Below are 15,577 nucleotides of genomic sequence, written 5' to 3' on the forward strand. Positions count from 1 at the left end.
CAAGTATAGTATATTCACCTCCCCCATTAAATAGTAAGCTCCTGGAAGGCAGGAATATATTTTATCTTGTGTGCTCCCCAAAGGCAGTGTTTTGTGTTCTGGGCCCAGTAGGGGCTCAATAAATACTGTTAATATGGATCCTGGAGCTTTCTCATGAGGGCCCCTCTTGGGCCCTCTATATCCAGGCCTCCTTATCACTCCTGCTGCGTTAGGTAATAGCTTTCAGTAATCCCACCAAATCAATCCCCGGTTGACTAACCTTTAAGGTCATCTAGGCAGCCAACTAGGTTGTTTGATAGAATACACATTCTAGCATCCTTTCCCCAGAAAGGCACTTTGGCATCATGCTGTGGAACATAGTAGAACATAATTATATTTGAGTGGTGAACATTGTCATTATTTTAGAGGATTGATGCTCTAAGTAGGGAATAATTACAGGTCATAAGAAAGCTGTATTTTTTTTTAACCAAGACCCGATGGATCTGAAGTAACCGAAAACTAGTCTGAGTGGCATACTTGGGACAGCAGAGACTCACTGATCCTGTATGTACAATTTAAATATTTGATTTGAGTCAGTATTTCTCTTCTAACTTCACCTCTTTACCATTTCTTTTCTGTTCTTTTGTTAGAATCGCCAGCCCTTACAAATATTTTTCCTCACATTCCAGAATACTTTGTCATTTAGAAAAGAGGTGAGGTTGTATATAATTTAAAATATTCTGTTGTTTACTCTTCTGGGTATACCCATGATGGGTTGGGGAGAGAGAGAAAGAGGGAGAGACAGACATTTGGCTATCCAAATAGTAATTATTTTTTTCCCTTAATGTCATTCATTAGCCCCCAGGCTTTGTCAATTACTAACCTGGACTCCTGCCTTTGAAATGTTCACATTGTTTTTCCTCTCCCTTCCCACCTTCCAGGAGAAAAGACATATGGCTCCCACTGCCTTTGGCTACCCAGGGATGACATTTCCAGTTTGAGCATGAGGGCCAAGTTAGTTCTAATACTGACACAGTGCCCCTTGGTCTCAAAGGTTATTTTAGGCAAGACTCAATAAGCACAATCAAAGACCAAAAATCCAAATTCAGGGAAGCCCTAGACTGATCCTATGCAGTAAAATAATTTAACATTTATTGTCAATTACATTTTCCCTCCTAACCCATAGCTTTCCTATTCAGCGGGATTGCTACTGCCACTCTTTGGATGTGGATATGGCTGAAGAGCCTAATTTTGGCTCTGCTGTTTGTCTGCTATGTGACCTTAGGCAAGTCACTTAACTCTTCTGTGCCTCACTTACCTCACCTGTAATATTAGTAATAATTACTAGTAGTAATTATTAGTAATAATAAGCACTCACTTTGTGCCCAGCACAGTTCTGAGTACTGGGACAGATACAGAGTTTTCAGTTCAGACACAGTTTACGTGGTACAGTCTAGGTGGAAGGGAGTATGATTTAAACCCCCATTTTTTCAGATGGAGAAATTGAAGTGAAATGACTTGCCATCAGTCACACAACAGACAAGTGGTGGAGCCAAGATTGGTTAATGATGGTATTTGTTAGTTCAGCGCTTACTATGTGCCAAGCACCATTCTAAACGCTGGGGAGATACAAGGTCATCAGGTTGTCTCATGGGGGGCTCACAGTCTTAATCCCCATTTTACAGATAAGGGAACTGAGGCCCAGAGAAGTGAAGTGACTTATCCAAGGTCACACAGCAGACAAGTGGAGGAGCCAGGATTAGAACCCATGACCTCTGACTCCCAAGCCCATGGTCTTTCCACTGAGCCACGCTACTTCCCTGGTTAAGCCAGGTCCTCTGACTCTCAGGCCTGTGGCTCTTTCCACTAGACTGTGCTGCTTCTCGACAACTATAAATCCCATGTGGATACGGACTGCGTCCAACTTAACTTGTATCTTCCTCAGTGTTTACCTCAGTGCTTGGCACATAGTAAGCGCTTAATAAATACCATTAAAAAAAAAAAAGAAAGAGCCCATCATGACCACATAAACACAGTAACCCTCCTTTGATTTAGGACTGAAGCAGCTAGCACTCTTTTCTAGTCTGCCTTTTTCACTCATGGTCTGTTTGAAACCATTGCTCAGAAAGGTTTTGCCCATTCTGACCCTCCTGCTCCTATGAATTTGCCTGTCCCACCACAAGCATCACTTCGAAACTAAAAGACTAGACACATTTGTTGATGATGGTGGTTTGAATGTGCCTCAGTTTGCTCCTCTATAAAACAGGAATAAAATACCTGTTCTCCTTCCCTCTTTGACTGTGAGCCCCGAATGGAACAGGTGCTGTGTCCAATCTAATTATCTTGTATCTGTCTCAGCGCTTAACACAGTCCTGGTGTGCCCGCCACACCCTCGCAAGCTACATAGGTACTAACTTCTGACCCACGTGGATCTGGTCTGACCTGGTCTGTGGATAATCAGAGGTCAGGAAAGTCCTTAATCCAGCACCTGCCACTACGGTTCCCCCAGATTATTCTAGTTTGTCCATTCCCTGACACCCTGAACCCAATCCTTCCTGCTCTCACTATACGAGAAAGCAACAATCACCTCCTGCCCCACTTGCTAAAAGCCTAGAGACCATCTCTAGGGACAGGGTGACTCGTCGTGAAGTTACGGCCATGTCATGGATGTAAACATCCAATTGGATAAATCACAGGAAGTTTTAAGGGGAAAGGACTTGGAAACACCTGTCCCTGATCTAGTAGAAACAGGAATATTTGATTTCAGGACTTAAGCTGTTGAGGCTATTTTGTTCTGACTATGGAAGGAATACCTAAAGCTCCACAGAGTTCTCAGACCCATATCTTGGGTACTTCAAACGTGACCTATAGCCTTGAAAGATGCTGCATGAGCATCTTCATTAACGACTTGACTCTTGGAGTCATAATGTCTTCTCAAATCCTCTTGCCATTAACAAGCTGCTGCCAAGCCATTTACCTCTGCCGTTTGTACAAGAGCTCACTTAAGAGTAAATTGAGAACTTTACCAAAGGTAAATTTGTATACATATATATGTATTTATATATATACATACACACATATATGGCCTTATATGTATATATAAGCACGGAACTGGGTTCTAATCCCCGCTGTACAAATTACCTGCTGTGCAATCTTGGACAAGTCAATTCACTTCCCTGGGCCTCAGTTACCATATCTGTAAAATGGGGATTCAATATCTGCTCCCCCTTCTACATAGAGGGTGCGTCCCATGTGGAATATGATGATCCTGAACCTACCCTAGCTCTTAGTACGATGCTTTGCACATAGTAAGCACTTTACAAATACCACAATTATTATTACTGTATTGGATGTATACATTTAAAGCAGATTGGGTCCCATGGTCACCTATTATTTTTCATTCTTCCCTAAATGAAATTCCTTTTTTACTATTTTCTTAATCCAGAGAATGTGTCTCTGCTACTTAACACAGAAGAAAGAAGCCCAGTGCTCATTCCACCTTTCACCCGAGGTCAACAGGAAAGCATTCCTTACAATTAGAAAGCCCATTTTGATTTCCAGTCTTGGAGGAAACACTCAGAACAAGAGGAAATGGGATACTTGAAGGGAAAAATAGTTTCCCAATGTGTTTTTGAAGCTCTGCAAAGAAAAAATCACATTGAGTGTGTTAAGAAATGTGGTTTAAAGTTTTCTTTAAAACTTGAAAATATGAAGTATTAGTGAAATGGCTTGAGAAACAAATATCTAACTCATTTACTCAAATATATGTTGTTGATGATGATAATAATAATAATAATGGTATTTGTTAAGCACTTACTTTGTGCCAAGCACTGTTCTAAGCGCTGGGGGAGATACAAGGTAATCAGGTTGTCCCACGTGGGGCTCACAGTCTTAATCCCCATTTTACAGATGAGGTAACTGAGGCACAGAGAAGTTAAGTGACTTGCCCAAAGTCACACAGTTGACAAGTGGCAGAACCGGGATTAGAACCCATGACCTCTGACTCCCAAGCCCATGCTCCTTCCACTAAGCCATGCTGCTGAGGTTGATCACCTCAGACAAAATGTTGAAAGCATTGCAGTGGGATACAAGCAACAGGATACAGATAATCATCTTGACCACTTAAAATAATAACCAGTCGTCAAAATTGTTCATTCCTCCAACTTCTGGGAGCATAACTTCATTCTTGAAATAGAACAAAAAAGTGTACTGTTTAGGCATCTGTTTTGCATTTTAGGAAGAAGAACATTCATGTAGGGTCAGTTGTCTCTGTTTGGAGTATGCAATTTGCAAGCATTGCAAAATGTTTTAACTGAGATAAAAAGGAAGTTGGAAGCTTCACAATGACTTGTCGTGTTTGTTTGCCAAGGCAAGATAATTTCACATTTATTGAAGACTTGATAAAACCCTTTACTTTCCATTACAACCTCAAGTCAAAATTGTGTGGTCCACATTACAGAGAAGTCAAGTGCCTTCTTCCTTAGAGTTGCCGGAGAAGCCACTGTTGCTTGAATGTATTTCAGAGTTCTTTCAGACTTGTATGCTAAAATAGTGAGCTGAAGGGCTGAGCAATTCAACTTTCTTGGAGAGTTCTGTCAGTCAGAATAACTGAGAACAAAAATCCTACTTCTTCCTCAAAAGTAGAACTTCTTAATTATTTGAGATGGCTCTAGGCTGTAAGCTCCTATTGGGCAGGGAAAATGTCTACCAACTCTTTTGTGTCGTACTCTCCCAAGAGGTTAATACAGTGCACTGCACACAGTAAAGCATCCAGTAAATACCATGGATTGATTGAAAAACTGCCTCTTCAACTTTTCATTTTGCAATGTGCAATGATGGTATCTATTTAATGCTTACTCTGTGCCAAGTGCTGAGGTAGATACTAGAGAATCAGATTGGGCAAAGTCCCTGACTTATTCAGTACACCTACACTCCAAGAGATGGGGAGAGCAGAGCTCTTATCCCCATTTCACAGATGAGTAAACTGCAGCCCAGAGAGTTTAAGTGACTTACTCAAAGTCACACAACAGTCCATTGCTGGAGCTGGGACTCAAACCCAGGCATTCTGACTCCAAGCCCTATGCTCATTCCACCTGGCCACACACCCATCCTAACTTTTCCCAAAGATTGAAAAATCTATCACACTTAACAATCATTTTGAGAATTTGACCTGATGCTTAACTCTTATTTGGGTCAACAAACTGATAAAAAACAAAGTGGCTTATCTTTTCACTTTATTGTCCCAGAATTCCTTCCCCTTCCTGACCTGACTTACAGGAAATAACTCCTTTGGTTTGGTGGACAGAGTCAATAAACCACCACTGACATGAGGAAGTGGCAAAAACTACTTTCCTTCCCTCTCGCAGGTGCTGGGATAAACCTTAGAAATTGGACTAACTGATCACAAAAACATGTGCCAATCTAGAAAGAAGTATGCTTTGGAGAGGGACGTATTTCACGACAAGACATATGCGAATGGATAAAGCCAATATGTTGAAAATTTAGTGAGACAACTGCTTAGTAGCAGGGAATATGTCTGCTTATTGTTGTACTCTCCCAAGTGCTTGGTACAGTGCTTTGCACACAGTAAGTGCTCAATAAATGCAAATGAATGAATGAATTAATGAATCCATGCTAGGGTTTAGTGTTTACCTGTGGAAAATTATCCTGAAACACATGGTAATTTATTTTCCCCCACCATGGCTACTTTAACACAACTGTCCTATGTGAAGATGACATTTCCATTAGCCCGTTTCTCCACATATAAAAATCTGGCAAAATTCAGACTGGCTGACATCCTTTCCTTCCCTGACAGTTAAGAGAAGAAACGGAATGGACTGTGGGCAGTGACCATGTCTGCTAATCGTATTGTATTAATTTTTGTTTCTTGTGCTATGGCTAAGTGTTACTTCAGTGTGAGGGAAAAAAATGCAAAATCTTACTGTCTTATTTGGAAGGAGGTTCAAAAGACAAAATGAGTATGCTGAACATTTTCTACTGAGAGGCTGTAAACTCCTCTTCTAGACTATAAGATCCTCGTGGGCAGGGAATGTGTCTACCAACTCTGTTGTATTGTACTCTCCCAAATGCATACACTAAGCACTCAATAAATACAACTGATTGAGAGTTGAAAGCCAAGACCAGCATCATGATCGACTTGTGTGGGTGTTTCTTTTCTAGGATAATTTCCAGCCCGCAGCCTCAAAGACCAACTGGGAGTCTGTCACGAGTTCTATCTCAGTAAGTAATTGTGACTGGATTACCAGCGAAAGGAACTGATGGACTAGCTAAGGTCAAACTTAAGAAAATTTCAGCAGCATTGAAACACTGTCTCAACCAAAGGTTGAGTTTGGCAGTGGGATGATTCGTCTGTCTCACTCGTTATACTGGGTTGCATCAGTGTTCATTGTATTTTTATGAAATGGTTTTAAGAAATGTCAGCAGCCATTGTTTTAGCATGGGTGGCAAATATCCTTATCTTTTAAGTTTGCTGACAAGGAGAAATTTATAGACATTTTAAATAACTAAGCTGGACAGCCTAAATCCAAATAGGAAATTTAGCAATAGCTTTATTAGAAACTTAATCTTTACTAGAGTGGTGTTGTAACTTTTTATAGTAAGTCATCCTAACTGAGAAGTATAGTATTTATTTTGGGTGGCTTTAATTACAGATGGAAAAGTTCACCATTAAGATTTGCAACCATTAAAGAGTCCATGCTCTACAAATTGCACAATTCGATGTGTTATCACCATTGGAGTAAAGTCCTGGAATCCTTTCTTCCATCAATCCCATTTGCGGCATATGGAGGAATTGGATCCATGAAAATAATGGAAATGGTTCATAGGAAGCTTAAGGCTTGAAAGATACTAGAAATGGCCACTGATGTTTTTATGGTATTTTTTGAATTGCTTACTATGTGTCAAACCCTCTTCTAAGTGCTGGAGTAGCTACAGGTTGATTAGGTTGGACACAGTCCCTGTCCTGAATGGGGCTCACAGTCTAAGGAGGAGGGAGAAGAGGTATTTAATCCCCATTTTACAGTTGAGGAAACTGAGACACAGAGAAGCGTAAGTGACTTGCCCAAGGTCACCCAGGAAGCAAGTGGCAGAGCCAGGATGCCATTAGCATGTCACTGGTTTGGGAGTTTGGCAAGAGGCAAGTTAAATCTTTGTTAGTACTGTTTTTCACTCTTTTAGAGTGTTTTTTAAGGGGCGGCACTTCACAGGTATGCACTAAAATATCAGTGTTTTACCTGAAAATCATATAATCCCATTTACAGTGAAGTCTACTAAAATTATATCCTCCAAGAAACCTTCCCTGACTGACCTCTCTTCTCCCCAGCCTATTCTCCCTCCCTTTAAGGTCCCTCCCATTAAAGTCATTTAGACTTTAATGACTGTGGTGTTTCCAGTGATAATCTGAAAGCTGGACAGTGAAAAAACAGGATAGAATGAGCATCGACTCTTTTGAAATGTGATGCTGGAGAAGGCTTTTGCGAATACCATGGACTGCCCAAACTGTTAGCATAGTTACAGATTACAGCAGAAGGTAGTATGTTCTGGAGAAAACATATCCATAGAGTTGCTATGAATTGGAAACAACCCGACCACTGATAATTAGAAAAGATTTAATCCATAGAACACATTGGAAAGAATACCAACAGAGAGATACAAAGACCAAAGTTGACCTAAAGATTTAAAGTTTCTGGGGTTTAAAACTGCATATGCAAAACTTGATTGCCAGATTACAAAAGCCACTAACTGTGTACTTGGAGCCACATGATAGCCTTGAGTTTGTGTGTGAGTTAGGGGTGGAATGGGTCTTAAAATTGATATAACCTACATAAGATCATCCCTTTAGTATGGGTACTGACTAAACTGAAAGAAATACCTCACCTCTCAGAAGTCTTTAGGGAAATAACTACCATCAGGGGTCAAAGCAGTACTGAATCTTCCCTTGGGTAATCTCTTAGTAAAACTAAATTCTTTCCCGAACATCCCAGTGGCTCCTGTGAAATAGAGGTAAACTAGCCCTTTGCACTTTGGGTCATGAAATTTTTGCCCATTCCTCCCCTGCAGTTCTCTTGCCGGCTTCCAACCAGACCCAAAAAAAGAAAAAAAAAAAAAAAAAACCCTTTCCAGACAGGAAACCTTCCAGACAGGAAGGTTTTTACAGCACATCACTGAGGATGTGGTCTAACCTTCTAACAGGTGATCAGCTCTTAATTCACTGTGATAGCTTTCTTTTCCTTCTACTTATGTGGTAGACATGTCTGCTTATGACATTTCAAGTGAAATGTCACCAAAAGCATCCCAAAATAAATCTGAATGTTCGATTCTTACTGTAGCTTTGGCTCATCATTCAGGATCTGTTTATCCTCACCATAAGTAACTCGAAGCAGGAATCTTTACTGATTTCCACATTATTTTAATGAATACATATTTCCATTGGTGATTGGAGATGCTTGCTAAAGGGGGAAACCTATTTAATGGGTTCCTTTTTAAAACAGGCATATGAAGACCTGTGGATTATTTTTTCTACTTTTAATGGGTCATGAGTTTGTACAGCGTTACTTGAAACAGTCCTCACTTGTCAGAAGATTGTGATGGTACAGAGGTTAGTGAAACTGCTTTGAAATGTGCTTTGTATTTGAAAGCCCAATACACTCCAGATGGCCCACATAATTCATTTTTAATATATCTGTGAAGATCTTCTGAATTGAAGCTATGTATCCTCTAGACTGTTGTGGGCAGGGAATGTATCTGTTGTACCCTTGTACTCTCCAAGCACTTAGTACAGTGCTCTGCACACAGTAAGTACGCAATAAATACATCTGATTGATTAGCAAATCACAATCCTGCCTCTCAAATATCATGCCCATGTGATATTTCCACTCTTTTGCTCTTATGTCAAGAGAGCTTGGACTGCTTGCTTAGCATCTGTATTCGTAGCAAACAAAAATGCACGATAGAGCAAGGACCCTTCGATTGATGTAGCCAGCATATTCTGGTAGAGGCAAAACAGTATTTAAAGGTAATTAAAGTTATGGGTAAATTTAAGTTCATCTGGCAGGCTTAATCCTGGCAAACTCATGACCTTGACATTTCTATTTGGATACTTGTCTTTTGGCAGGCTTGTGTTCAAATGAATTAGGTGACTTTGTTTTTATGAAATAACTTTAGATTTTCAAACTATAAAATGTTACCGATTTCTTCTCAATCTAGGAACAGGGCTTTGCTTTTTCCTAGGAACCGAATAGGCTTCTGTTGCAGCCGTCAATCAATTGTGTTTATTGAGTGTTTACTATGTGCAGAGCACTGTACTAAGCACTTGGGAGAGTATGTTATAACAATATAACTGACACATTCCATGCCCACAACGAGCTTACAGTCTAAAAGGGAAGACAGACTGATAGAAAGAAAGAAATAAATGACAGATATGTACATAAGTGCTGTGGGGCTGGGAGGGGAGATAAAAGGGAGCAAGTCAGGGCGGTGCAGAAGGGAGTTTCAGCTGTTTGTGACAGCTGACACAGGTGAGCAGACAGGAAGCTAGGGGGAAGAAAAATGGGGATGGGGCTTTATATTAGATGTCCCTAACCTACCAGCACCACTCAGAACTCATCTTCCCCACCCCCATTTCTGCCTCTGATGTTCAGGAGATACACAAAAGTCATTAGAGTTGACCTTACTTTTTAAAGCCAAAAGACCACCCAGGCATTGAACTGGAAAATAATCTAGGGCTCCAGGAAAGTGAGCTCTGCAATAGCTGCTGCCTCCGTTTATTCATTCCATCTGAATTTGTGTGACTGTCCTGATTATCTTGCTTCTCCCCCGATGCTTAGCTTAGTGGAAAGAGCATGGTCCTGGGAGTCGGAAGGACCTGGGTTCTAATCCCAGCTCTTCCACAGCAGCATAGCGTAGTGGATAAAGTAGAAGCCTGGGGGTCAGAAGCTCGTGAGTTCTAATCCCAGCTCTGCCACTTGTCTGCTGTGTGGCCTTGGGCAAGTCACTTCACTTCTCCATGCCTCATTTATTCCATCTCTAAAATGGGGATTAAGACTTTGAGCCACATATGGGACAGGGACTATGTCCAACCTGATTTGCTTGTATCCATCCCAGTGCTTAGTACAGTGCCTGGCACATGGTAATCACTTAATAAATGCAACATTATGATTATTATTATTAATATGTCTGCTTTATGACCTTGGGCAAGTCACTTCACTTCTCTAGGCCTCAGTTACCTCATCTGAAAAAAAAGGGGGATAAGAGTGTGGGCCTCATGTGAGACAGGGACTGTGTCCAACCTAATTAGCTTGTATCTACCCCAGTGCTTAGAAAAGTGCTTAGCACATAGTAAGTACTTAACAAGTACCATAATTATTATTGCTTATCATTATTATTATTATTTGACAAAAGTGTTTAATAGCTCTGGGGTGTTTTTGCAGTCACTGAGCTGTATGTATTACTCTTAGGGCATAGCCTATCATCCTCCCTCGGTGACGGATCCCACTCTCACTGCCGATGCTCTGGATCAGACAGTTGCTGAATTCGACACGGTGGAAGACCTCCTCAAACATTTCAATCCAGAAACGTGGCAAGAAGACCTTGAGAATCTATACCTGGAAACGCCCCGTTATCGAGGCAGATCTTACCATGACAGGAAGTCGAAAGGTAAGAAACAACAGCTTGCCTTTCTTTACAAATGCTTGTTATTTGTTTGACAGGTCAGTCAGCTCCATTTATTGGTGATGGCCCGCGAAGGTTATGACGTAGCCATCTCAATAAATAGTATTACTTGATTGATTTGGATGGATTTTTGCCTACGATTAGTATGCTAGATTGTGAATTTCTCCATTCATTCAGTTGTAGTTATTGAGCACTTACGGTGTTCAAAGTATCGTACTACACTCTGTGCGGGAACGGATTGTGTCTACCAACTCTTTTGTACTTTCCTAAGTGCTTAGCACAGTGTCTGCCCTCAGTAAACACTCAATCAATACCATTCACTGATTGATCAGGTAAAGGGCTTTACTCTTCCCCAGCGGACCTTGAGACCAGCCTAGAATCTATATGTCCCCATCCTTGAAGCTCTCCCTCAGTTACCCCTCACCCCCATGCTCAAAATGAAAATTCAGCACCCCATTAGACTAGAAGGCCCTTGTGGGCAAGGATCACATCTCCTGCTTCCTTTGTACTTTCCCAAGTGCTTAGTATGGTGCTTTGCACTCAGAGGAGAGTCAATAAATAGCATTATTACTACTTCCCAGAAGCCCTCCCTAGCTCAGATTTGAGCCCAGGAATGACTTCTGGGACTTTAGACTCTGAGGACTGTTAACCATCAAATTGGTTCAAACAGCTATGGCTAAATAATAATGATGGCATTTGTTAAGTGCTTACTATGTGCCAAGCACATTGCTGGGATAGATACAAGGTTATCAGGTTATCCCACTTGGGGCTCGCAGTCTTAATCCCCTTTTTACAGATGAGGTAACTGAGGCACAGAGAAGTTAAGTGACTTGCCCAAAGTCACACAGCTGACAAGTGGCAGAGTCAGGATTAGAACCCATGACCTCAGACTCCCAAGCCCGTGCTCTTTCCACTAAGCCATGCTGCTTCTTAGCATGTTAAATATGCCCTATAATCTATCCAATGAGGGGTCAGATTCTAGAACTGGCAAATCACTCCTAATCTCCCAAGAAGAACTTTTGACCTACACAGAAATCCAAGAAACACTGAAACACCCCTCTGCCATCCCCGACACAGCCAAAAAATATTTAAATGAATTTTCTCTGCAATGGATTACATGAACTGTCATTGCCATTGTATCAATTGTACTGGGTAATATGCTGAAGTGCAAAATAACTTTATAACTGCCCTTTGGGCACATAAACATGGTACTCTGGGGAAAAAAATATTCAGTCATTGGAATCACCTTGTAGAGGAAAGCTGAGATAAACCTTCACGACACTTCTGTCGATAGCAGTATTATCCTCTTCCATTTGGCCAGGATTTTGAGCCTTCATCTCTTGTTTAGAATGGCTCGAAGGCAGACTTAGAAAATTTGATTTAAGCCTGCTATATCACAACATTTTCTGAACTTGACATTTAAATGATATAAATTCATCGCTGTTAGTTCCACCAACATCAAACCATCTGTACATAGTCAAGTGGAGTCAGATTCAACACCTCAATAACTAATAGATTTTCTCCCTTCAGAATCATAATGTATGACATGTGGAACTTTATAAAAGAAATGTGTTCCCTAATATACGTATGCCTAGAGAAGGCAGTAATGAGGAAAGAATGAAAATGAAATCTAGAAGGCTTTTTAGGTTATAGTACAACTTGTCCTAATTCAAGTTCATTCCTTCAGAATGCCCATTTCCTCCAGGAAGCCTTCCCTGACTCATCTCTCATTGCCTAGGTGGCTTCCATTTACAGAAGCAGTGTGGTCTAGTGGATAGAGTATGGACCTGAGAGGCAAAGGACCTGGGTTCTAATTCCGCTCTGCCATGTGCCCGCTGTGTGGATGGGAAACCACTAGGAGGGTTCTTGAGGAGTGGGAAAACATGGACTGAACGTTTGTGTAAAAAAAATAATCCAAGAAGCAGAGTAAAGTATGGAAGGGAGTGGGAAGAGAAAGGCAGGGAGGACAGCAAGGAGGCTGATGCAGTAATCAAGGCAGGATAGAATAAGTGCTTGGATTAATGTGGTAGCAATTTAGATGGAGAGGAAAAGGCAGATTTTGGCAATGTTGTGAAGACTGAACTGACAGGATTTGGTGCAGTATTCAGGAAATGGCTTGGCTTCTTGGAGCAAAGGAAGGGCAAAAACACCACAGGACTGAAAGTTGCATTTACGATTCCCTCAGTCTCCCTACCGTGAAAACAAAGGGCACTCCCTACCAACCTATCTCAGGTGCAGTGCTGAAACTAAAAAAACTGAAACATTCTTAAGCTCCTCTTTAGATTGTGGGCAAGTCACTTCACTTCTCTGTGTCTCAGCTCATCTGTAAAATGGGGCTTAAGTAATAATGTGAGCCCTATGTGGGACATGGAAGTTTCCAACCCGATTACCTTATATCTACCCCCTCATTTCGTACAGTGCCTGGCATGTAGTAAGCACTTAACACCTACCATAAAAAAATAGCTCCAAGAGGGCAGGGAACCTGCCTGCCAAATCCTCAAGACCGTAGGCTCACTGTGGGCAGAGAATGTGTTTGTTTGTTGTTACGATATACCTCCCCAAGCACTAAATACAGTGTTTTGTACAGTAAACGCTCAAGAAATATGACAATGAATTAATGTTATATTGTACTCTCCCAAGCATTTAGTATAGTGCTCTGCCCATAATGAGTACTCAATAAATTTGATGGACTCTTACCAGAATGTCCATGCCATTGCCCGTTTTAGACTGGATATCCATTGGGCTGTGGTGATTCATTCAGTCAGCCGTATTTCTTGAGCGCTTACTGTGCGCAGTGATGATCCCTGCCCACAATGAGCTCACAGTCTAGAGGTGGGAGGTCCTCAGTTACCTCTTCTGGAAAATGGGATTAGGAGTGTGAGCCTCACATGGGACAGGGACCGTGTCCAACCTGATTAACCTGTATCTACCCCCAGAAATTCCAGAAATTACCTCTTCTGGAAAATGGGGATTAAGAGTGTGAGCCCCACGTGGGACAGGGACTGTGCCCAACATGATTAACTTGTATCTACCCCAGCACTTAGAACAGTGCTTGGCACATAGTAAATTCTTAACAAGTACCATAATAACAATACAGTTGATACCAGGCACAGCGTGACTTTTAATGGTAACAAAGAGAAGGAGAATCTACCCTTACATCACCTAGATCTCAGCTTGCGTCTCTTCGGAAAGCATTTCACTGTTAGAAAATACCACCGGTAAACAGTTCCCATATAAGATCACATTCCAGAACCGAGCTGAGACTACACAGGTTGAAACTTTCTGTAACATTCTCCTTCTGCTTATTTGATTTCTGGCTGATAGTTTCCAAAAACCCCGAGGCTATCAGAAATGAAAAATCAGACAAGACAGTCTTGAGCTAGCATCTGTCTACATCAACATCTTTATAAATTAAACAAACAAAAGGTAGTGGCACCTCCAGCCCCTTGGTCTAATAATAAAGGAAATTAAAGGAAGTTCCAGGACATCCTACCTAGTGGGATTTTTTTTTTCCTATTTCCACGTGAGAGATTATTAGAATTGCAGGTTTTCCCATGTCATAAATCTGTACCACGTGTGGATGTTTTTTATGGTATTTAAGTGCTTGATATGCGTCAAACACTATTCTAAGCCCTGGGATTAGGTACAAGTTAATTAGCTTGAATACAGTCCCTGTCCCACATGGGGCTCACACTCTAAGAAGGAAGGAGAACTGAGGCACAGAGAAGTGAAGTGACTTGCCAAGGTCACAAAGCAAGCAACTGAAAGCACCAGGGTTAGAACACAGGTGCTTTTTTCACCAGGCCATGCTGCTTCTCATCAAAGCTGCTAAATCAAAGCTTTTATTTACCATTAACTAAATGATTTAGCCCAATAGTTTATGGGCACTAAACTCAGGAATCCCACTTCTCAAAGGATTATACAGGAATGCTAATAAATTCTTGTAGATGTCCATGTTCTCTTCTCTGAAAGGTAGTGGGACAGTCACCAATTATCACAAATAGGATAACTTTAAAGAGGTCTCTTTGCTCAGGGTGCATGTGTGGTCTGAATTAAGCACTGGGGTAGATACAAGATAATCAGGTTGGAGAGGCTCCATGCCCCTTATTGGCCTCACAACCTAAAAGTAGGAGGGAGAACGGATGAGGAAACTGAGGCACCTAGAAGTAGCGTGACTTGCCCCAAGTCACACAGCAAGCTGGGGGCACAGCTATCTCTAGACTGTAAGATTGTTTTATTTATTTTTTTAATGATATTTAAACACTTACTATGTTTCCAGGCACTGTATTAAGCATTGGAATAGATAAAAGTTAAATAGGTTGGACACAGTCCCTGTCCCACATGGGGCTCACAGTCCCAATCCCCATTTTACCAATGAAGGAACTGAAGCACAGAGAAGTGAAGTGACTTGCCCAAGGTTACAAAGCAGACAAATAGAGCCAGAATTAGAACCCAAGTCCTTCTGAGTCCCAGGCCTGTACTGTACTCACTGGGCCAAGCTGCTTCTCTAGGCCAAGCTGCTTTGCTAGCTCGTCGTGGGCAGGAAGTGTGATGACAAACTCTGTTGATTATACTCTCCCAAGTACTCCGTACAGTATTCTGCACACAGTAAGCGCTTAATATATACCACCGGTTGGTGGATTGGGATTAGAATTCAGGTCCTCTGACTCCCAGGCTTGTTCTTTTTCTATTCAGTCACAGTGCTTCTCTGTTCAGAGTAAGCAAGGTGGCCCTAGAATTGGATGCTCAGGCCCGCAGATTTCTGCCTCATTAGCCAGCAGGCAATCAGAATTCTGGACTTGCTGTCTTGCATGGAACTTTAGATTAGCCTACAGTCAACGGGCAGGCATTTGAGATGTTTTTTTTTTTCACCAAGCTGTTTCACTGAACCTCCTCCCACTGCATAACA

The 15,577-nt window shown here is 41.5% G+C and overlaps 1 protein-coding gene across 1 annotated transcript in view; it reads left to right on the forward strand.

Annotated features, from left to right (window-relative positions):
* PDGFD (platelet derived growth factor D) overlaps window positions 1-15,577 on the forward strand; it is a 137,028-nt gene that overhangs the window by 106,280 nt on the left and 15,171 nt on the right. Inside the window, exons 4-5 of the mRNA XM_038761774.1 lie at window positions 6,160-6,219; window positions 10,455-10,653. Of these exons, the coding sequence (XP_038617702.1) occupies window positions 6,160-6,219; window positions 10,455-10,653 (259 nt within the window). The remainder of the gene's footprint in view (window positions 1-6,159; window positions 6,220-10,454; window positions 10,654-15,577) is intronic.

Source organism: Tachyglossus aculeatus, chromosome 20 (genome assembly GCF_015852505.1).
Source record: "Tachyglossus aculeatus isolate mTacAcu1 chromosome 20, mTacAcu1.pri, whole genome shotgun sequence".
In the NCBI taxonomy this organism is placed as follows: domain Eukaryota; kingdom Metazoa; phylum Chordata; class Mammalia; order Monotremata; family Tachyglossidae; genus Tachyglossus; species Tachyglossus aculeatus.